Source organism: Mandrillus leucophaeus, unplaced genomic scaffold, assembly GCF_000951045.1.
Source record: "Mandrillus leucophaeus isolate KB7577 unplaced genomic scaffold, Mleu.le_1.0 Scaffold421, whole genome shotgun sequence".
NCBI lineage: Eukaryota > Metazoa > Chordata > Mammalia > Primates > Cercopithecidae > Mandrillus > Mandrillus leucophaeus.
In genome coordinates this window covers 748,419-770,690 of record NW_012104488.1, presented here as the reverse complement: position 1 = coordinate 770,690, position 22,272 = coordinate 748,419, and the positions used below count along the sequence as shown (strand labels likewise).

General features: G+C 35.3%; 1 protein-coding gene across 1 annotated transcript in view; it reads left to right on the top strand.

Annotated features, from left to right (window-relative positions):
• The window catches only part of UFM1 (ubiquitin-fold modifier 1), a 40,406-nt gene extending 18,341 nt beyond the window's left edge, over window positions 1-22,065 (top strand). The window contains exons 3-5 of the mRNA XM_011993015.1: window positions 15,944-16,105; window positions 20,074-20,133; window positions 22,045-22,065. Of these exons, the coding sequence (XP_011848405.1) occupies window positions 15,944-16,105; window positions 20,074-20,133; window positions 22,045-22,065 (243 nt within the window). The remainder of the gene's footprint in view (window positions 1-15,943; window positions 16,106-20,073; window positions 20,134-22,044) is intronic.
• Window positions 22,066-22,272: the final 207 nt, after the last annotated feature.

Here is a 22,272-nt window from a genome sequence, read left to right as displayed (position 1 = left end):
CTTGCTTTCAGAATTGATTTTTAAACATTTTTCTCTTAGCAAAGTAGAGAAATATATATATATAGAAAGAGAGAGAGAAAAAGAGAGAGATGTAATATACATATATAAATATATGTTGGAAGCCCACAAGTGTAAGTCTGCTTACTAAGAAATCCAAAATGCTTCTTGTAATATAGTTTGTAATAAAAATTCCAAGCATTGCCACTTAAAACTTGTAACTAAAAATATTTATTACAGGAAATAATTGTGTTAGGATGTTTGTTGCAGAAAATTGTTTGCTCACCCAAAGTTGAATAGCACATACATTTTTAGAGGTTGTTTTATCCAAAAAGCTTGTGATAATTAACTCAGTATGATCTTGCTCTAAATAACTCAAGTATGAATAAGCGAATAATATAGTTTCTTAAAATTAAAGGCATAGTTAAAGGTATTGTAGCAGGCCAGGTCTCACTAACACAGGCCTCCAAGTGTTTCAGCACTGACTTGGTGGTTAAGTTAAATATTAAAAGCTGATAGAGCCAGTGCCCTTTTACAAAGGTTGAAATGTAACAAAAGCCCACCAAGAGTTTGGCCCAGGTCTTTTTTGGGTCTTAAAGCATGACAAGATAAAGAAGGACTTCTTGTCAGGACCCATTTAGGATTAGACAAGTTTTACTGGGGGTCTGAAGAAACTCCCCAAACCTCCATGGTTTCTCAGCAGACAAGATAAGGGTAATCACCCCAGCACCCGGACCCATTTAGATTAAGTACATTTACTGAGGCTCCAGAGGAAGGGCTTTAGGACTCAGATCTTAGTTACAGATTAAAGGAAGTTAATCAGTTATGTCTGTAGATGAATGCATACTTACACACAGACACATAGCTTAGAAGGTATATAAGCTTGGGGAAACTTTTAATTTTGAGTTGGTCTGGCAGTCATTTCCAGGCCTTCTCCCTGTAATCGGTTATAGAAATAAAAACTCTCTTTTCTCCTCAGTTAATCTGCATCTTGTTTTTGGGCTGCTAGAATAAGCACCCCGACCCTAAGTTTGGTGTGGGAACAGTATCCTTCTGGTAAAATGTCCATGTCAAAAAATGACTCAAACAAAAGCATTTTAAAAACTGCAAAGACTCATTTGCCTATGACAATGGTAGGTTACATTGGCCTACGGAAGTTACTGATGTATATTATCTATGATAGCAGAAACCAAGCTCCTTTAATGTGTGATTACCAGTAGCTATTTAATGGCTGGCAGGGAATATTAAATATACTTAAAAATATGTAAAAGGTCAATATGATAGTTCCTAATTAAAGTTAGTTTACTAAAGGTTATGAACAAATTGTGACTGTGGTCTTATTTCTCTGAACACTGGGAGTTATTTTTAAATTCCAAAATGGAAAGAAATTATATTAAAATTTTGAGAAAAGAAAATCTAGAATTATAATAAATTTTGTGACATTCAGGAAAGACGAAAAGTTAAAAACGCAAATAAGAAAATATTAGAAGGCAAAGTAATCAATGTATTCATAGCCAGAGAATTTTAATAGTTTTGGCTTACATTCCTAATCTCAGACTGCTAGACCATCCTTCCATAGCTCCTAGGACATAAAATCAGTTAAAATTCATTTTGTGTCATTATACTCAGTGTAAACTATCCTGTTTGCCCAATTTGCTTATTTTGCTACCAAAAAAAACCCCTTTGGAAAGTCTTTATCACCCACTAGTTGCCAAGCTGCTGGTCAAGAGAAGCTCAATAGTCAAAAAAAAAAAAAAAAAAAACCAATTTCAGAAGCTATTTTCAGTTAAGAGACTAGACTTGAGAATTCAACATATCTGGAAAGTTTCCCAATAATGGAACAGATGAACTGTCTTTTTTCTCCTGCTTAGCTACAGGCAAAATCTAAAATTATAAAAATAATCATCACCCAAACCTTAACAGATTATGATGCTGAAAATTGAAACAAAACAAAACAAAACAAAACAACTGCACTCTTTCCAAATTTTCAGATTTCTTGTTATCTAGCATTTGTATAAATTCCTCTGGAATTAAAGCTTAAACTATATTCATGAGTTAAATGGCATTATGTTAGAAGTATATAGACTTACGTATGAATTCTTTTCATGAAGAAACACATACTCTCTTAAGCAGGTTTCCCTACAGTTATCTAATGTTTTCCCATTTTATTCTAAGTGGAGGCCTATCTTAATCTCTGCATTGTTACTGATGTGTGTAGAACATTCACATTCAATGTTAAGTATCAACACATTTGAGCTTAAATCTACCACGTTATTATTGGCTTTCCATGTACCCTTTCTTTTTTTGTTCTTTTTCTGCCTCTTTTGGGACAGATTGAATGTTTTACATTACATTTTTTCCTCCATTTTTCATTAGTTATTATTCTTTATGTTTTAGTGACTGCTATAGAGGTTATATCTCTTTAACTTATCACAAGGTAATTTCAAATATTGTATCATTCACTCACATTGAAAGAGCCGTACAACCTTATAATCCCATTTCTGATCTGCTGTCTTCTGTCCTATTGATATCCGTTTCTATGCCTATTATAAACACCACACATTTTTATTACTCTTTTATCTTTAAACAGTAAATTACCTTTTAAGTGTTTTTAAAAATTAGACAAACCTATCTTCTATATTTAGTCATGTAGCCACTATGTTTGGCACTTTTTATTCCTATGTGTAGAGACATATTTCATTCTAGTATTTGATATTAATAATCTTCTTTAATATTTCTTGTAATGCAGTACTGTAGGCCATAAATTTTCCCAGCTTTTTCTGAAAAAATGTTTATGTTTATTTTTGAAAGAAATTTTTCTTGGTGTAGAATTCTAGATACTTTTTTCTTCTAGTACATTAAAGTTGCCACTCATTTTTATTATTATTATTATTTTGAGACGGAGTCTCACTCAGTCGCCCAGGCTGGAGTGCAGTGGCACAATCTCCACTCACTGCAAACTCAGCCTCCTGGGTTCACGCCATTCTCCTGCTTCAGCCTCCCGACTAGCAGGGACTACAGCTGCCTGGAACCACGCCGGCTAATTTTTTATATTTTTAGTAGAGATGAGGTTTCACTGTGTTAGCCAGGATAGCCTTGATCTCCTGACCTCGTGATCCACCGCCTCGGCCTCCCAAAGTGCTGGGATTACAGGTGTGAGCCACCGCACCCGGCCCTCGATTATTTTTTGACCAGCAAACTTTCTGACAAGAAGTCAACTGTTTCATTCTTCTTGTTATTTTGTAGATACTGTCTGCTGTTTTTTGTTTTTCTTTTTTTTAGTATGACTACCTTTAAGGTTTTTTTTCTTCATTAGTGGTTTTGAGCAATTTAATTTTTATGTATCTGAAGGTTTTTAAATTATTTCTCTTACTTGGTGGTTGAATTTCTTGGATTTCTGGAGTTCTAATTTTTATCAAATTAGGAAGTTTTTCAGCCATTATTTCTTCAAATGTGCTTCTGATATTCTCCCATTTATTATATATGTATGTATGTATATGTGTGTGTGTATATATATACATATGAATATTTTCCCATAGGTCATTGATGTTCTGTCATTTTGGGGAGTACTTCATTCTGGATACTTTTACTGCTAAATATTCTACAGTGTATAATCAATTAATCACAACCAATAAGATTTTTTAGATATTGTTTTCATCTAGACATCACTTGGGTCTTAAATATTCCATTTCTCTTACCATGTTCATGTTTTCTTCTATCTTGTACTTAGGAACATAATTTCAGCAGCTTTTTAAGATCATCGTCTGACATTTCTATTGTCTGTCATTTTGTTCTGTTTTTATTGACTGATTTTTCACCTATTTCTTGAATGCCTAATATGTTTTTACTGGATGCTGAATGTTTTGGGTGCTGAACTTTGTTTATGCCTTGAGATACTGTTGGATGCTGTCATGACATTTCAAGTTAAGTAACTTGGCATCAGTTTGTTCCTTTTGAACTTTGCTCTTAAGACTTGATGATGTGGGTAAAGCACACTAGTTTACAGTTAACTTAAAACTACTAAGGCCTAATCCTTCAGAAGATTCAACCTGATGGCCTGTGTATGAGGTCTTTCCACTTGGTGGCTGGGAACACACATTATTTCCAGCTCTCTGTGACGGCTGGCCATTGCTTAGGCTTACTGCTGTCTAGTTCCCACCTCCCAGCCTTGAGGAATTTCCTCTCAGGCACGTGCAGATCAGTACTCACTGAAAGACCTTATGCAGATCTTAGAGACACGTCTTCAGAGCTCATTGAGACTGCTGGGCTGTGCTCAGGTTCCTCTCCACATACTATGGCCTATAAGCTATAAGCTGCAGCAATTATAGAACTCACAGGTTTGTTTTTCTTCTCTCAGTTTTTCCTGTGTCCCAATATCTGAAAGTCTTTGCTTCATATATTTCATCTAGTTTTACAGTTGTTCAATTCAGGGGAGTAGATCTGGTTCCTGTTATGCATTATGCTCAGAAATAAAAGTTCCAGTTTACTAATTACCTTTCCAACTCAGTTTCTTTTTGTCATTTAAAGTTTTAATTTAATCGCAATGCTTTTTATTTTCAGAATTTATAATTTTTCATAATGTATTGCTCTTTTATTTAGAGTTAGAATGATTTTTGTTTAGTCTAACTTTTCAAATTCTTTGGTAACTAGGTTTGCTTGGTACTATTGACTTTCGCTCATGGTAGCTTGCTTCCTTACAATTTTGATTGTGTCCTGAATTAATAATCATTTTTCCAAACCAGATTTGTTTTTACCTAACTTAGGAGTCCTATGATCTAGAAGAGAATTCTGGACCATGTGAGTAATGTAAATTTTTAAAATTCAAGTTCTCTTTCTTTGGTTGCTGAGTTTGATGACTCTCTTTTAGGTCTTTGGTGATTCTTGGTTTTATGTATTAGGATTTCTTTCTTTTTTGGGGTGTTTGTGTGTGCTTTATCTATTTACTATCGCCTTTCTCCAGTGATTTGCAGGTTGCAATGGGATGTAACAGATTAGGTGCACCTAGAACAGGTCTTCTGAATATGGGGTGTCTACGTTATTGCTTGGTATTCCTAGTCCTTAAGTCAATGACCTCTGTTTATCCTAGCAGCCCATATTCAGTTCTCCTTAGGAAGAGGGAGGTGTTACTATCTGATGCTCCTTTAGTAGTTCTCCCATCTGACTCTATCACTTACCCCGGGACTCCACTCCACTTATGCTTATTGCACGCCTCAGCCTGGGAATACCTTTAAAGCATCTCCTTTCACAACAGTATTTCAATGGGCACATTTTGAACCATGGATTCTGTCAAGACTTTGATCCTTTCTCCCATTCAGAGACTTTGAGATTTTAATTGTACTTTGAGGACAGCACTGCTTGTTTTCCAGGATGGTGTTTATGTGTTTGTATGTTTAAACACATAAACATATTAGAAAGTTATATAATAATGTGCAAAGGTTGCAAAATATATATGTAATATATGTGTATGCATGTGCATAAATATATAGCTATATAAATACATGTATATTTAAACACATATATTTATATATTTTTATATAAATATATGTATATTTACACATATATTTTTTATATAAATATATGTATATTTACATATATATTTTTATATATGATAGGTATAAATATATATTTACAAATATTTATGTTTTAATATATAATTTGTTATTTAATAAGCATGTTGGAAAACAAAGCTTTGAGCATATACTCAATCCAAGATATACATATATTTTTCTTTGACACAGAGTCTTGCTTTGCTGCCCAGGCTGGAGTGCAGTGGCATGATTTCAGCTCACTGCAACCTCTGCCTTCCAGGTTCAAGCAATGCTCCTGCCTCAGCCTCCCAAGTAGCTGTGATTACAGGTGCATGCCACCATGCCTGGCTAATTTTTGTATTTTTTTTTAGTGGAGATGGGGTTTCACCATGTTGGCCAGGCTAGTCCCAAAATCTTGACCTCAAGTGATCATCCTCCTCAACCTCCCAAAGTGCTGGGATTCCAGGCATGAGCCACTGAACCCAGCCACAATCCAAGATCTTGATACAGTCTTCCAACAATAATTTTCTACCAAAAGATATTCAAACGACTCTGGTGACTTGGGCAGTTAGACTTTCTTAAGTGGGAAATGTGTCCCAGTATTTATAAATTTTAATTATGCTTCTAACCTGGAACAGGATAGGTTATTGGTTGTTTTTAAGTTTTTTCCTTTTTTTCCCTGTAATTTCCCTCCTTCCTAAGAAGTTAAATAAGAAATTCTGTTCTTTTGCCCTAGGAGTGGTTTATACTACAGGACTGAAAACAGAATCTGCCAGAAACAATGAATCAACATCCTCTGTGAAAGTCTAAATCCATTCTAGGATCAGGCTAACAATTTTAGAGAAGTGAGAAAAAAAGGCCAGTATCTTTCAAGTCAGAAAGGAGAGAGATGTAAGAGAGACTAGCCTAAGGCTGGGGATGGGAGAGGAAATGTGTGGGTTCTGTGCTTTCGGAAAGAAAATCCCATCTTAGAAAGCACAGTACCTTTGCAGCAGAGTGGACAGATGCCCATGTTTCCAGTTGGCACAAGTCTTGACCAACTAAGAGCAGAGGACCAACTTAATTTCTTAACCAACTAAGAGAGAGTGAGAGGAGTAAGCTAAGCACTCATCCTACTGATTCTTTTTATGTGTCTTGGCTTAGATGTACAACATGCAGATGTAGTAGATTATGTTTATCACTGCAGTCCCACCAGCTCTGTCATCAAAGAAACTATCTTAAGTAGGGTGTAAGGCGTTGACTGTTAAACTGGTGTCCAGTAGAACTGCTATGTAGTCATTGCTCATGCTTTTATTGCCTCCATCAGTATTTTAAGAGGGAATTTAGAGAGGCTGCATTAGAAACTGCTAGCATTGTACAATAACCCAGAAATCCATTTTTAAAATCTTACCATATAATCGCTTATGTTATTCCTTTACTAAAAAAAATATAAGTTTACTCATTTAGCAAATAGTGTCCCAATTACTGCACCCTGAGGATTTTAATGTATAGTGGTGACAGCGATGACACAGAGGAGCTAATGTTATTGAAAGAAGAGTTTTATTAATTACATTTCCAAGACAAGGGGCATGCTGTGCACATGGAAAACACCAGGTTTGAGACAGGAGGCAGAAGCAGAGGCAGAAGCTAGTCTAGGGGAAAGCTTAGGCAAGAGCCTATATTGGAATTTCTACAGGAAGGCAACTGGGGGGCGGGGCAGGGCAGGGCAGACTGTTTAGGGCTGGCTAGTTTGAGTAACTCTGGTGTGCTTTGGGCTAGAATGGGGAGTCTAGTTGCTTGGTGCCAGGATTGATTTAGGGCAGAGAAAATGTGTTGGTTTGGTGTGTGAGATTAGATAAGGATGTGGTTGGGGATATAGACTCCTGGAGATTGGGCAGTTTGTATATGAAAGACATTCTCCCAGCTGAGCCCTTTGCTATCTCAGAATTGGCTAGCCCTGGGAGAAGAAGCCTTTCCAAGGCCAGCAAACTTTTTAAGATACCCAAACATCACACAACATAGAAAATAGAAAATATGATTAAGACGAGTAGAAATAGAAAAGTGTGTTTATTAGCTCTCAAGACATAACTTGGTGATTAAGAAATATTCCAAAAAGATGGAAAACAGCAGTAAGCTTAGATAATTATAATAATTAGCATCTAAGTTAATACTTTTTTCTCTAACATTATTGGGTTATCAGCAAAACCCTATTTACTATGCTTCCCATAAGAAAATGTTTTAATATACTAAGAACAGTTTGAATTTTATGCTATGATAAAGATATACTAGATATAAATTAAATCTTTGACTTAATATTAACACTAGAGAAAAGTAAAATGGAAAGCTAGCATGATTATTATACTCATGAGCATTCCAGTTGAAGAGACCCGGAAATGAGCAGGAGAAACATTAAATTATGCAAATATTTCTTAGAAAAGCATATATTTCTTATAATATTTATAGAAGTTTGGTGTTATAAACACCAAACTTTAAAAGGCCCAAAGATAATAAATAATTGTTAAATAAAAGGCCAGGATATACTAAATCTCTCAGGAGATAATGATACTTTTCAATGGCAGTAAAAGTGAAACTTCATTAGTAAAGAATATTTAGTAAACTGCAAAATAAGTAGCTCATATAAGAATCAACATTTTATTCTCCTATAAATGAAGTAGATTATATTCCTACTTATTGTTTAAGGAAGAAGAGGAAAAAAGTTCCACCTCTCTGTTAATACTCTGATAGCTTTGCGAAGAAATTCTTACCAATTCTAAGTTTGAGACCCGTTTGCTTATCACCATAAGTTCACCTTTAAACAACTAAGGAAAAAAATTAAAACCTTGTGTAGGACAGAATCTATTTCAGCATTTCAAACATCAAGACAAAAATGGCTGTGAGTGCAGGAAAAAGAGGAAGAATTTAAAGGAATTGCTAGAGATTTTGGACAGAATTAACCAAACTGAGGTGAACAGAGCTGTTAAAAAGGCACCCAGAATTGCAGGGACTGTGGTCACAGCAGACAGTTGATTCCCTTTGTAAGATTTCCAAGTTGTTACTGGAAACATTTAAATTCTGTACCAATTAATAATTTTAGAATGATCTAGAGTAGATCGTGTTAATATCTAAAAATAGTTCTTTCAAGCCAAACCTTTCTATCAATTCTCTTTCATGATATACCTCTTAAGCCATGGGTAAGGTTATCACATAAGTATTTAGATCTTCAAAGTCTCTACTTTCTGAATTATAACTGTAAAGCCTACTAAACAATATAAATATTCATGTGGTTCTTTTGGCTAACGGAATTGCAATAAAAGTACTATCCCCAAATCACATCATTTACACCAAAGAATATAAACTGAAATGACTGCAGAGGACCAACAGAAAACAAAAAAGTATGACTAGGACAAAAGCTGCTGAACCATTTGTATCTACCAAACCTAACATTCACCTGGCTGCACTACACAGCCCAACCCAAAAACTCCCAGGACCACTGGCCATCAGCTCACAACCTCCGCTTTGCAAGCCACCACCACCATAGAAGCTACAAGGAAGGTTGATGTCAATAAGCAATCCTTCATCCCCAAGACATATACAATCTGAAAGAGTCAATAATGAGATTTCTAATTTAGGGTCTCTGATTCAGAAAGTCACATGTCACATAAAGTAATGGTGAAGGAACATGTGAGGATATTCACTTATTTTTATTTGATTGGCTTCTTTATTTAACCATATTTGATAAGAATCTTTAATTAGCCTTTTCAAACCTCTGCTTTCACCAGTAGCAGTGAACTGAGTGAGTCATATTATCCTTTGAATAGATAAGCCTTAAAACAAGAACAATGCAAGAATCGAAAAATATAATCTACTGCATTAAAAGCATTTAAGACTGCAGTTAATGAAATGTAAAAACATTACTGCAATTGGAAAGCATTACCAATCTACAGCAGTTTTAAGCTAACATTAATTCATTCAATAAATACTATTTTAGCACCTGCTATATGCCAGATACTTGTTCCGAGGGCTGCAAAATCAAAATTGAATAAGAATTCATTGAGCAGCACACTGAATGAGTTTATAAATTCAACTATTTGTATTGTAAAAAATACTGGTAAAAATAAGCTCATATGCAATCAAATTAGGTAACTTTTGTAAAGAATCATTAGCAACTGTTTTTCTTCATTATTCTCTCACAAACCATATGTAAAATCTTAGGCCTACAAAACATAATCTCCTTTTGTTCATTTTCTGATTTTTCAAAGAAATAACAGTACCCATCCTGAATCCTTTGCATGTTTTATTGTAGGAAAAAAAGTAAGTTAGTGAATGTAATAGCACTTCAAATGGAAGAAAATCCTATATAAATTTCTTACATCCCTTAGAGACAAGCAACAGCCATGTTATCATGGATGTTTCTACTGTGGTTAGTCATGATGAAGAAATATAAAAAATGTTTTGTATATCTAAGAACAGAAATATCAAGTTGAAAATAATATTTAAATGGTAATCTAGAATATATCCCTATTCATAACATGGCAAGTTATGATGCAATTTTTAAACAATTAATTGTCACATAGGCTTTAATACATTCTAAGTGCCTCAAAGAACAATGACTACTGATGACCTTGTTAACTCTTAGGGCAAAACATAAAAAATTAAACACTGTAGGGATCTAGATGCCTCCTCAAAAAAAAAATAATAAAAAAGTTATAGGGAAAATGAGCATTGCATAATTCCATTAGGGAAACTAAAAAAAAAGTAAAATATTACTTAGATACAAATCTTATACAAGAATTCACAAAATAGAACATTTTACTACAGAACAGTAAAATAAGAAGCTAAGAAGATATTTTTATTCTCTTTAAATTACATGTTTTACCCTGATGTGACTACTAAGTTCATTCAGTTCACAAAAAATTTAAGTGAAAATTTTTCAGTAAGTGTATAAATGATTTTTTTTAGTCAGTAAGCATTTTTATTATCATTTGGAGGCAACGTGCTTCAGTTTGAAGTATATTTTCCACTACTCTATTTTTTAACTCTATATTTATATCAATTATGTCACCATTCTTTTCATCTTATTTTATAAGCATAATTTATTTTTAAAATACACTGCTTTCTTTTCTAAATAATAACATGTTTATCCACATTTGCATTTTTTTGTTTTTTTAATTATTTTAACTGCCATTTTTATTTTCTTAAGTCAGTGTAATTCTATATCTTAAACATCCTTAATCATTATTTGACTTTATTAAGAAGAGAACTTTAAAAGAGAGAAGGTTTCACTATGTGGATTTATATGTCATTTACTTCCGTAGCGGACAATTCAATGTCTGCTACAAAATGTTTTACTTATAAAATAACTCTTTCATAGGTAGATGGGAAAATAAATCCATAAATTAAGGCTCTGAGAACTTTAGACAGAAATGAGAAATTCTACTACCATCCTCATCCCCAAAGTAGCACATGTCCTCAATGCACAAGTTGCCATTCTTCAGGGGATTAATTACAGGACACTTCTGAAGTGAGAACTATTTTTGCCAAAGTTTTGCCAAAATTTTGCCAAAGTTCACTTACAAATCACAAATGTTTTATTCTTCCTATACCAGTGAAGAATACAGCAAGAAACTAATGGGAAAAAACCTGACTGCATATAGTTTTAAATTATACCTTAAGAAAGCATGGGAATATCCCTGAGCCCATCTCACCAATAAAGATAGACTAACTTCCCTGTGGTAGTTTTATTCATAATTGCCTAAGCTTGGAAGCAGCAAAGATGTCCCTTAGTGGGTAAATGGGCCAATAAACTGTGGTTATCTAGACAATTGACTGTTATTCAGCACTGAAAATAAATAAGTGATCAAGCCATGAAAAAACATGCAGGAGCCTAAATGCATATTACTGAGTGAAAGACACCAATCTGAAAAGACTACATACTGTATGATTCTACAACATTCTGGAAAAGGCATAACGACAGAGACAGTAAAACAATCAGTGGTAGTCAGGGGCTAAGCAGGAGGGAGGGTGAATAGGTGGAGCACAGAATTTTTAGGGTAGTAGACTACTCTGTATGATATTATAATGGTAGATACATGTCAATGTATATTTGTCTAAACCCATAGAATGTACACCACCAAGAGTTAACCCTAATGTGAACTATGAGCTCTGGGGGATAACGATGTGTCAATGTGGGCTCATCATCTGTACCACTCTGCTGGAGGATGTTGAAAATGTGAGAGGCTATGAATATATAGGAGTAGGGAGTATCTTTATCTGCTCAATTTTGCTGTGAACCTAAAACTGCTCTAAAAAATAAAGTCTATTAAATAAAAATACTCTTGGCTGGAGAAAGGAGGACAAGAAAATGATAGACATTGTAAGGTCTCCCCGAAAGATGGCCTTATTCCTTTATCCCTAGGCAAACAACCTCTAGGGAATTTCAGAATCACAGAAAAGACGCCCAGTTCTTGCTCTCATTGAAACCCAGGAAGACAACAAGGTTCCGTCCATTCTAGGGAGAAAAGCGTGTTATCTTTAGTCAAAGATGTCTGGGTTCCCTGTAGCCACAGGGTGAAACAAGAGGGCACTTTTCTTATATCCCTTAGAGACAACCAACAGCCCTAAAGTGGTCTTGCCAGCACACAAAAAGGAGTGATATCACCAGACAAAAATGAGATGTCACATGTCTCAGATATCTGGAGTGGATACAGATATCACTGAGAATATGGGCAAATGATGACAAAGGAGCAGATGTCACAGTCCTCTGAAGCCTGTGTTCTACATACAACTGCAAGAAGAGTCATGTGGGGAGAAACTATGAATGGATCCAAAAATCTCAACTTGAATAAGAAAACCTTGAGTTAATAAAGTAAAAATAGAGTATTAATATTTACCTCATTTAGCTGGTAGAAGGATAAAAATGTATAAATGTGGGGAAAAAAACTCGTGGTTGAAATGGATTTGTCAGAGGCTACTTTAGTTTTTCTAAAAGTAATGTTTCCATTAAATGAAGAATTCACACAATATTTAGAGCGAAAATTTAATTATACTAGACTGTTAAATTCCTGTTTTTCACAGTTCAAAAATGCCATTTTGTAATAAAGGTATTTTACAAATTCTGTGGTTAAAATATTCCAACTTTTGTGATTAAGCCTCAAATTTAGAAACATTATAGTCAATGAGCTTCGTAGAAAAGTCATTTCTTTTTCTCATTGAATTTTAGGAAATATTTTGAAAAAATATGTAACTGTAACAACTAAATGTAGCATATTTAGAGCTACAGTCCTCTGCAAGGGCTTGCCTGGACTGGCTAAGCTCCAATCTCACCTGTATCTCATTGCTCTTTTTGACTCAAAGGGTTGTAAACATTCTCTAACCTTCTAGTCCTTACCTTGAAAAACAACACAGCATTTACATATTCCCAGGTACTTCTGTAACCAAATCAACTCTCTCCTCTTTGTATAAGGCTTCTTGTCACTAAATTATAACTTACAGCCAAGGCATCAGAGTTTAAAGTCTATATTTTGTCATTTGATTTGTACAAAGTGGTCAATACTATCAAAAAAATATACCTTGGTGAATTTTGAGTCATTATTATCATTGCCCCAATGATATCAATGCCTTTTAGTGGATTTTGAGGGGAGAAAAGGCAATAGAAAAAAAAATGAACAAATTAAACTACTATTAAAGTATCTGTCAAGTATTAATTGATCAGTCTATATTTGTTCCCTGTAATATAAAGTATTTAGAATAGAATATCTTAAGATTTATTCAGGTGCAGATGTTTCCAGATTACATAATTTGACTATCAGATGGTTTTAGTTATAATCATAAATACAATCAAATTAGGGTGAAAATGAAAGACAATTGTTTTATGGCATCCTGAGGAATATAAAAAATAAAGCTGGCTATAAAAATAACTAGTCAGAAGAATTTCTATGACTATGGAAGCAAATCTTTTTAGTCCTTATGTAAATGTAATTTCCTTCTGGCTTTCTTCTAATAATGGAAAATCTATATGCATTTGCAAATAGAATATTGGTATGCTTCATTGACATTTAATGAGTTCTAATATGGTCACACTGTGCACTTCTACAATCATTTCTGCCTCTACATGATACTAATTGGATCTTTTCCAAAACACATTAGGCCATTTATGCTGTTTGTTGTCTTAAAATGTTCCATTGCCAATTATCTCCAAAAATTTGCTCCAGAGTTTGCTTCTGATTACAGTCATTAAATGTACTTTAACATTTTAACTTTTCAGTAAAAGAGAAGGTCCTTGTTTTGCTAGAACATTTTCCAGTTGCAAATCCCTTCACAAAGTTAAAAATATATATTGAGTATAAATAAATCCATTTATAATTTCTTTCTTGTCCTAAGCAAAATAAAACTCAGCAGGCTCTAGAAATCATGTTGTGACTCTGAGGACACAAACATATGAGAAGCAGAGTTGGGGGATTGATGTGAAAAAGAATTCTAAACATTTAGAAACAGCTGCTTTTTAATATCTCAAGAGATGTTATTTTGATATATTATACAAATGTATTTTCTGAAGCAGCAGAATCTGAGTACTAAAGTCACACTGCCTGGGACTGAATTCTGTTTTCACCACTTTTTCCGTATACAATAAAAGTTCTCTGATTAAAGTACATTTTTCTCTTTAGAATTTTGCCATGTTTTGATACATGAGCAGAAACCAAACTATAAATAGCAGGATGCAAATTTTGTTTCAAAATATGTAATATGTAGCCTTATAAATATAGACTGTAAATATGTACACTAATCTCTTTCATTATTTTTGGTTAGCTGACAATAGGTAGACACAGTCATAGTTTTATCCTTATTACTAGTCTCACAAGTTTTAGTCGTGCCCACTAATTGAATAGTTTCAGCTATTAAGGCTGTAACTGTTGATCCCTATATCTGTCAATCAATATTTGTCTTCATCTACAAATATGGTAACACCAGCATTTTAAAAAGTGAGGATGGCTGTCATGAGAATGTAGGAGTCTTACTCTCCTACAGTCAGAACCAGAACTCTCTCCACTGGGAAATGTCACCATAGAAGATTAGTTGGCTGCAAAATTATAGCAAAGATGAATTTGGTCTCCATTATCCCCACTACAGTTCCTTCCTGGTTCCTCTCTCAAATATCTCTTCTTAAGAATCTGACACATATTCTAAAGATCAACTAGATTGCCCCATTATTTTAACGCCTACCTGCTTCCTCCTTTGTCTATTCATACCCATATTTTAAAAGGGCATTTCAGTCATTGTGAGACAGATGCATATTTTCCAAACACAGATGTTTAGATTTGTAATAAGGTTTAGAGGACAATTTTCTTCCGTCATCACTATACAGGATGTTAGATCCTAGAGAGTTGACATTTACCTGTCTTACTCAGAGTTTAGCTTAGTGCTGGGCAAATAGAAAGGGTTCAAAGTTGGTTGTTAAACTGAATAAATGTGGTCAGTGATTAGCAACTTAACGCACTGGTTTAATTCTATTAGACCACATAACAAATTACTGAAATCTCCTGTTCATAGATGGGTCTTCCCAACTAGACGCCACGTTCCTCAAACGTAGAAACCTCATTTTTTCTCACCAACCCCAGCGGGAGTCTTGGCATAGAGAATTCCCTCTTGCTAGCTCTCTTACTTATTGAAATTAAATAGTTATAAATCAGTATCGGAAAGTAAAGCGTGAAGGAGAAACTATGAGAAATGTAAAGGCTGTACCAGGACTGGTTCGCTGGAAAGACGGAAGAAAACTAATAATAAAGCAGTGTTACAATTCCTGCTTCTGGTGCACCAATTAAGCTTTTCTGCGCTCAGGTTGCCTTAGCAACTTTGGAGCGCTTTCGCCCCAACCCCGCCTCCAGCCTCGCCCCAAGTCCATCTCTCTCTTCATCCGACTACCCCAAACCCTTACTTCCGCCCCAACCTGCCAGCTGGGACCTAGGGTCCTACATTCTATGCCCACGCTTATCCTGCCTGACTAAAAATATGGTATCAAATTACCAAAGTTAGAAAGATGTTTTATAAATATAATCCATACTTTTTTCTCAGATATATAAACGCAAAAGCACAAGGCATTTGTAATTTAAAAGCGCTACCTAGCATGAGCTCTTAGGGCCAATTTTCAGGCAGTGCGTTGGATAGCAACAACTTCGGAGGTCCCCAGCTTGCAGAGGGAGACGTGGAAGTGAGTGGAGCCGGGCGGTCCTGAGCACACTAGAGGAAGTCGTGCTACCCCGGGGTGTTAGCGTCTGTTCTAGATTCAACCCGGCACCACCATGTAAGTGTTTGCTTACCGACTGCCTTAATCCCTGGTCCCGCTGCGCGACCCTGACTCTCTCCCGCTCCTTTCCTTAGGTCGAAGGTTTCCTTTAAGATCACGCTGACGTCGGACCCACGGCTGCCGTACAAAGTGTGAGTAGCTCGGCCGAGATGGGCCTTTTGGGGCCGGACAAGAAGGGGCTGGGTTGAGGGTGATCCGAGCCTTTCCAACAACTACCCCGTGCAGTCTTCGTCTCTTCAGTTTCTCTACCTTCCTGGCTCGCGCCCTTCCAGGAGTCTCTCCCACCGGAGCCTGCGAGGAGAGGGCCGTACTTGCTCGCTAAGTAGCAGCTTGGCAGCTTGGCCCCAGCACGAGGGTGTGGGTGTGTTTCTGATTAGTGACCTCCCCTCGCAATTCATTTGGTGGCAGGTGGAGCGGGAGGACAGGTGGACCAGATTCTGGTAATTTGCTGGGATTCTTAAACAGCCCCCATCTGCTGGATATTAGAAAAACGTTTCACCGCTTTAGCCAGCTGTTTGAGGAAGTTAAGGAAGATATTCCATCCTGATAGTCAAGACTTTGAAATTACTTGAACATTTGTTATTCCGCGGCTTCTGAGTTTTGTTGTGTATGAGTAACTCAGCAATCGGGCATCACAAAGTAATGAGACTCGGCTCACACCCTTCCTGTGTTGGGATTTAATAGAGTATTTAGTAGGAATGGGAAATGCAGAAGAGGAGGATAGTTTATCCATGTGGGGTCTTTACTTCGCAGTTGAATGATAGATTTTAAGTAAACACTCTTGAGGTTATTGCAGTTGGAAGTAGCATGAAATGTATCAAAGAGCAGGATTACAGTAGGATTTTTTGCATAATTAATTAGTAACGTGGCCTACCTAACTGTTCAGTTATTTACCAATCCATGATCCATACAACCTCTCAGCCTTTTGAACCCTTGTTCTTTTCATCTGCAAAATATCCTTTTTACACTTTATCTCAGGTGTTCATGGTTGCAGCCTAGAACTGAAGAGTCCAATAATTGCTCCATCTCTAAGATGTCGTTTACAGGCACTCTTATGGATAAATACATTCTCTCCTACCTGATTTACTGTAATTTCTCTTCTACAACGGTTCATTTAATCCATCAATCACAGTGGTTTTTAATCTATAGCCATCCCCACTTCTATTCCTTACCTTATTCCTTATATAGTTAAGAGTCTATTGGTCCATCTTTAAATCATTCTCATGCAAACGCCCTCAACTCTGGTGGCCCTGTCTCTCCTCCCAGCATATTTTGGTTAGTGAAACACCAGCTCTGAAACCAGCTATTTGTATTATCTATACATAACTGACTGCCCCTGGCGAAAATAACAGACTGGAGGGTTTTACGTTAAGTTCATGACTACAATTAATAGTACCTAGTACTTTACTACATTCTTCAAGTTTGCTCATTTTCCTGCTTATTCTCGGAAAGGATTGTTTAAAAATTTCAAACTTTCCGCAGCTGCTCTCTCCCTTGCTCTCATGCCATCAGAGGGAAATTCTATCATCTTTCCAGCAATATAAACCTACCACTGCATTGATATATCCGTTAATTTCCCATCCTTTTAGAATGGAAAAAATGACTTCACTCCTGTGAAAAACGACTTGAGCTCTGGTTCCCATCTATTTCAGTCTTGTCAGGGTTAAAGTAGATGGAGTCCAGTGCCCCTTCTCTCCTCATTATTGGTTTTTTCCTCTATACTGGATTATTATTCTCATCAATATGCAAATGTACTCTGGAAAGAGAGCGTGAGAAGGAAGGAAGAAGAGGATAGCGTAGGACAGTGACATTAAGAGCCTGGAACATTGCACCAGTTCAGTTAATGTGTGGTGACTGAATGAATTTAGTAGGTACAACTGTTGTTTAGTATGTGTGTGTGTGTGTGTGTAGTTGTGTGTGTATGTATGTAAGGATATGTGTGTGTAAAATTCACATAACGTGTAAATGTGTGTACAAGGATATCTGCGCTGTATTTTCAAAGTAAATGGTAACTAGTACTTGGGTACTTGACAAGCTTGCCCTTTTAATCTTTCCTTCCTTTACACTTGTTCTTTTCTGTGCTTAGAATGCCGTCTCATGACCACAACATATTTTATAATAATAAAAATCTCACCTCTATGAAATTTTTTTTTTTTTTTTTTTTGAGAGAAAGTCTCGCTCTGTTGCCCAGGTTGGAGTGCAGTGGCGCAATCTCGGCTCACTGCCACCTCCATCTCCTGGGTTCAAGCAATTCTTCTGCCTCAGCCTCCCAAGTATGTGGGACTACAGGCATCCACCACCACGCCCGGCTAATTTTTTGCGTTTTTAGTAGAGACGGGGTGTCACCGTGTTAGCCAGGATGGTTTCCATCTCCTGATCTCATGATCCTCCCACCTCGGCCTCCCAAAGTGCTGGGATTACAGGCGTGAGCCACCACTTCTGGCCGAAGATTTTTCTAATTGTCCACAGAGTTAATCTGACCCTTTCGTTACCTGTGAACTTAGTCTTTATAATAATTCTTACCAATTAATCTTATTATTTTGTTTATATGAGATATTTATTTTTAAAAAAGATGCCAGGAATGTACTTTAAAAATTCTCATTAATGTAAATTTATTCAAAACACTGGGATAATTTAAGTACCTATTTTATGAAATGACTGGCAAATATAACTTTAGATAAGATCTGTGCAGTCACTGTAACTCTCATTTTCTCTAATTTTCTGCCAGTTAGAACTTGCACTAAAAGATGTTTTCATTTTTTATTTTTATTGGCTTGTCTGTGGACACTCACCAACTTAATATACAGATAGAAACTTATTTTAGTGAGCATCAATATGACATCTAGGTATATTTTAAGGACATCTCCAAGTCTCCAATTTAAAAGTTAATTGAACTCCAAGGGTTTGGAAGTTCTCCAATTGATGCAGAGTTTTAGGAAAATGAATCTCAGCTTCTTAACTACATATATACTGCAAAAATACTTTGTAACATACTGTTGCCTAGTTTGTAAACTACGACATTGCCAATTGATTAGTTTTTAAACAAATGGCTATCCTTTACATGTTTTTATTTTTTGTACCCCCAAAAAACATTCGTGAAGAAAGGGTAAAAATGATACTCATTTTCATCCTTTACTAGTATTTTGGAATTGTGGAATGAGGGCAGCCAAGAAATCTATTCACATTTCTATTACTGAAAACTGGTACCATATGCTGTTCCTGATACAGCAATTCTTGTAGTTAGAGATCTGTAGACTGAGTGAGGAGCCTGGGCATATTACATGAGAATAATGGTAGCTGGTATTAAGACACTTAAGAATAATACAATAATACGGTGGTGACAAGTAGAGACGGTTTCAGTAAGAAATGTTAGCTTGTCAGTCTCCTCTGATTTGAAATTTTGTTTTCTGTTTTCCCTCATTGTAATTTATGTTACCTTAGGAATCTTGTTTTTTAAAAGAAGTTTTAAAAACCTCTTACTGTGTCTTTAAGTGTTTTCTTAAGGTATAAAGTAAATTTCTGTTTGGAATTTTTTTATTGGAAAATTAATACAGATTGACCCTGGGACTAAGTCATTAAGAAAAAAAAAATCTATTTATTCATGATCTTTAAAATACTTGCCATTTTACGAGTCAGTTAACAAAATCATCCCTCTCCAAAATGTTATTTCACATTTTTACTTAGCCCATTTTAAATGATGGTGGGAAAATCACTTCATTATTGGCATTTTGCCATAATAAACTTCATGCATTTTCATTAATTTGGTCTACTAATTTTGAACATGATTATTAAGAGTGCACAGAAGGTTCATCAAAAGCTTTATGATCCAGTGATGCTTCCCAAATAACCTTCTACTTATAATGAAAATTGTAACTTTAATGGGTCAAGTGCATAGGTATTTAGATGGGAGGTAAAGTGGACTGAAGACCAAGGAGAGCTTCACCTTTTTGAAATGCGTCTCTAGAAACAAACAGCAGTTCATATGCTAGACTTATGTGTATCAAAGTGTTAGAAATATGTAAATCTACACCTGTAGAGGTTAATTCTCAAGTGGAGCTCGGGCACCTTGCCAGCGCCAAGGCTAGTTGCTGTTTGGGTTGTGATTATTATTGTTTTGAGTTAAAGAATGTAGTATGCAATCAAAATCACTAACTTTGAAACTGCAAAGTCAGCTTTGTCCAGATCGGCTACAGTAGCGGAAATAAGGAACAAAGGGGCTTTTTTAGAAAATGCTGACTTTAAAAGAAACTGTTTTAAAATTCTTCTTGCAGGCTCAGTGTTCCTGAAAGTACACCTTTCACAGCAGTCTTAAAGTTTGCAGCAGAAGAAGTAAGTACAGAAGTTGGAACAGCCTTTATGAAATGCGATTTGGCAGTATGCTTCAAACGTCTTTAAGATTTGCATGCACTTTGACCCATCATTTCCATGTGGCTTCATTACTAGGTTTATGTTATCAAAAAGTTGTAAGTAGGATGATGGTTAAGACTTACTTTCAGATATAAGAAGCATGAGTTAAACAAATTGACATATCTGATTAATGCAACCATTGAAAATTATAAGAATTTATGAGGCTTTTTATGAAAATTAAAAAGGTACTGATTTTTAAATGTTTTTTTAAAATGCAACATTATATCACGTTATATTCTATATACTGATATTTTACTAGTCTTGATTCCAAAATTACGATTTCATGAAATCTTTATCATAGTTTTCAGATTTTCTGTATGAGCATGTGAACTGTCAGTAAAATTTGTTGTTTTGGAAAGTTCCTAGTTTTTTTAAACGTGTTTGAGTTTTCTGTTTTATAAGAAATAATTTTTTTCATCCAAAATTATTAGAAATATCTATAATGCAACTTTTTGGGCATGACACTTGGAAAAGTAGCTTAATCTGGTAGAAATGGCACCCAAATGTGACTTGGGAGACTTAGGGTTCCTGTTATAGGTGTGTCATTAGTTAGCTGTATGACATGATACAAATCCCTGTTTTTTATTCTACAAAATGGAAGTAGTTAATACCTGTCCTTCCTCTCTGATCAAGTGATTTTGAGTAAAAACATTATTTACTGAAATTTTCTGTTGAGTTAAAAGTGCTAAATAGGTACGTTGTAACCCAAATCAAAACGTTTTGGTTCAGAATCTTTTGAAAAGTTTATAGTCACAGAAAAATAATTTTCTTAACTACATTAATAAAAAAATAGCTTAACACAGAATCCTGCCCTGTACTTAACTGATTTATGGGAAGTCAGCCAATCCAATCAGTGCTCAAAGCTCCTTGTATTGTCAGGAATCAGTAACATCATTTGTCACTCATTCAGAATTAAACTGCCAACTAGTAGCGTTTGTTTTGTGTCAGTGTTGATACATTCTTCATGCAGAAAGAATAAGTAAAATGAGATGTGACACAAATCCGAATATAGCGTTGTCATTATTGTTTACTGCACAGATTACTTGCAAGAAATATTCCTAGTCTGGGGCATAACAGAATCCACAAATTCCAGCTTTAAGAAGTAGATCTATACAAGCTCTAATTAATATTTATTATATTTTGTAGTTACTTTATTGTGTCTCCTTTATATGCAAAGGCATTTTTGTGAGCCTGGTTTTGTAATAAAAGTAGAAGAAAATCTTAACATACGGTAGTGAATAAACTAAGAAACACCACACAACCATATATGTTAAGGTAGTTTATAAGTAAAGCTTACAGTAGAGTAAGCTATAGAAAAGAAAATATTAAGAAAATCATCAGAGAAAGTATATGTACTATTCATGAAGTGGATCACTATTATGAATCATAGGTGTTACATATTTAGAAAGGGTATGACTTTCAGATTGTTATAAGAGGCACTTTCATGAGATGGCATTGTAGAATCATTCAGTGAGAAAAAAGTTGACTCAAGAAAGCAAGAGTCTGGATTTAAATCCCTGGTAAAATTGCCTTAGTAGTGATAATAAAATTTCCCAGCACATGACTGGGGTACGTAATGAATTGTTGAAACCTGCAAAGAACCCTAAATTATAAGAATTATGGGATATCTGAGGAGGAAAATAAATGAAAACAGAAGACCACAAAAGAATACTTTGCATTCAGTAGAAAACCTGTCAGTACAGTAGGACAGAAAGGAATAGACTCTGCCTTTTACATCACTAGTGATGCTTCCTCATAGTTTAACCATTTCTTCCACATTCTGCCTAAAGGAAAAACTGTGTCAGCAACTGATTTTGGTTTTTAAAATCATAGGTTGCTGCTACATGGATGTGACTAAGAAAATATATAGCTTATATAAAATGGGCATGATGTAAAAGACTCAATCAGTAGGATAACTAAAAGCTTTGTAGGACTCTAGCTTTAGAAATCTGAGAGGCCCATAGTTAATTTGAGCGTTTGATCAAATTCTTATTGAGATTACAGCCTGTGCAAAATATTTGTGATGGACTTTTAAGTTTGCTTAAGTACACTTTGAAATTC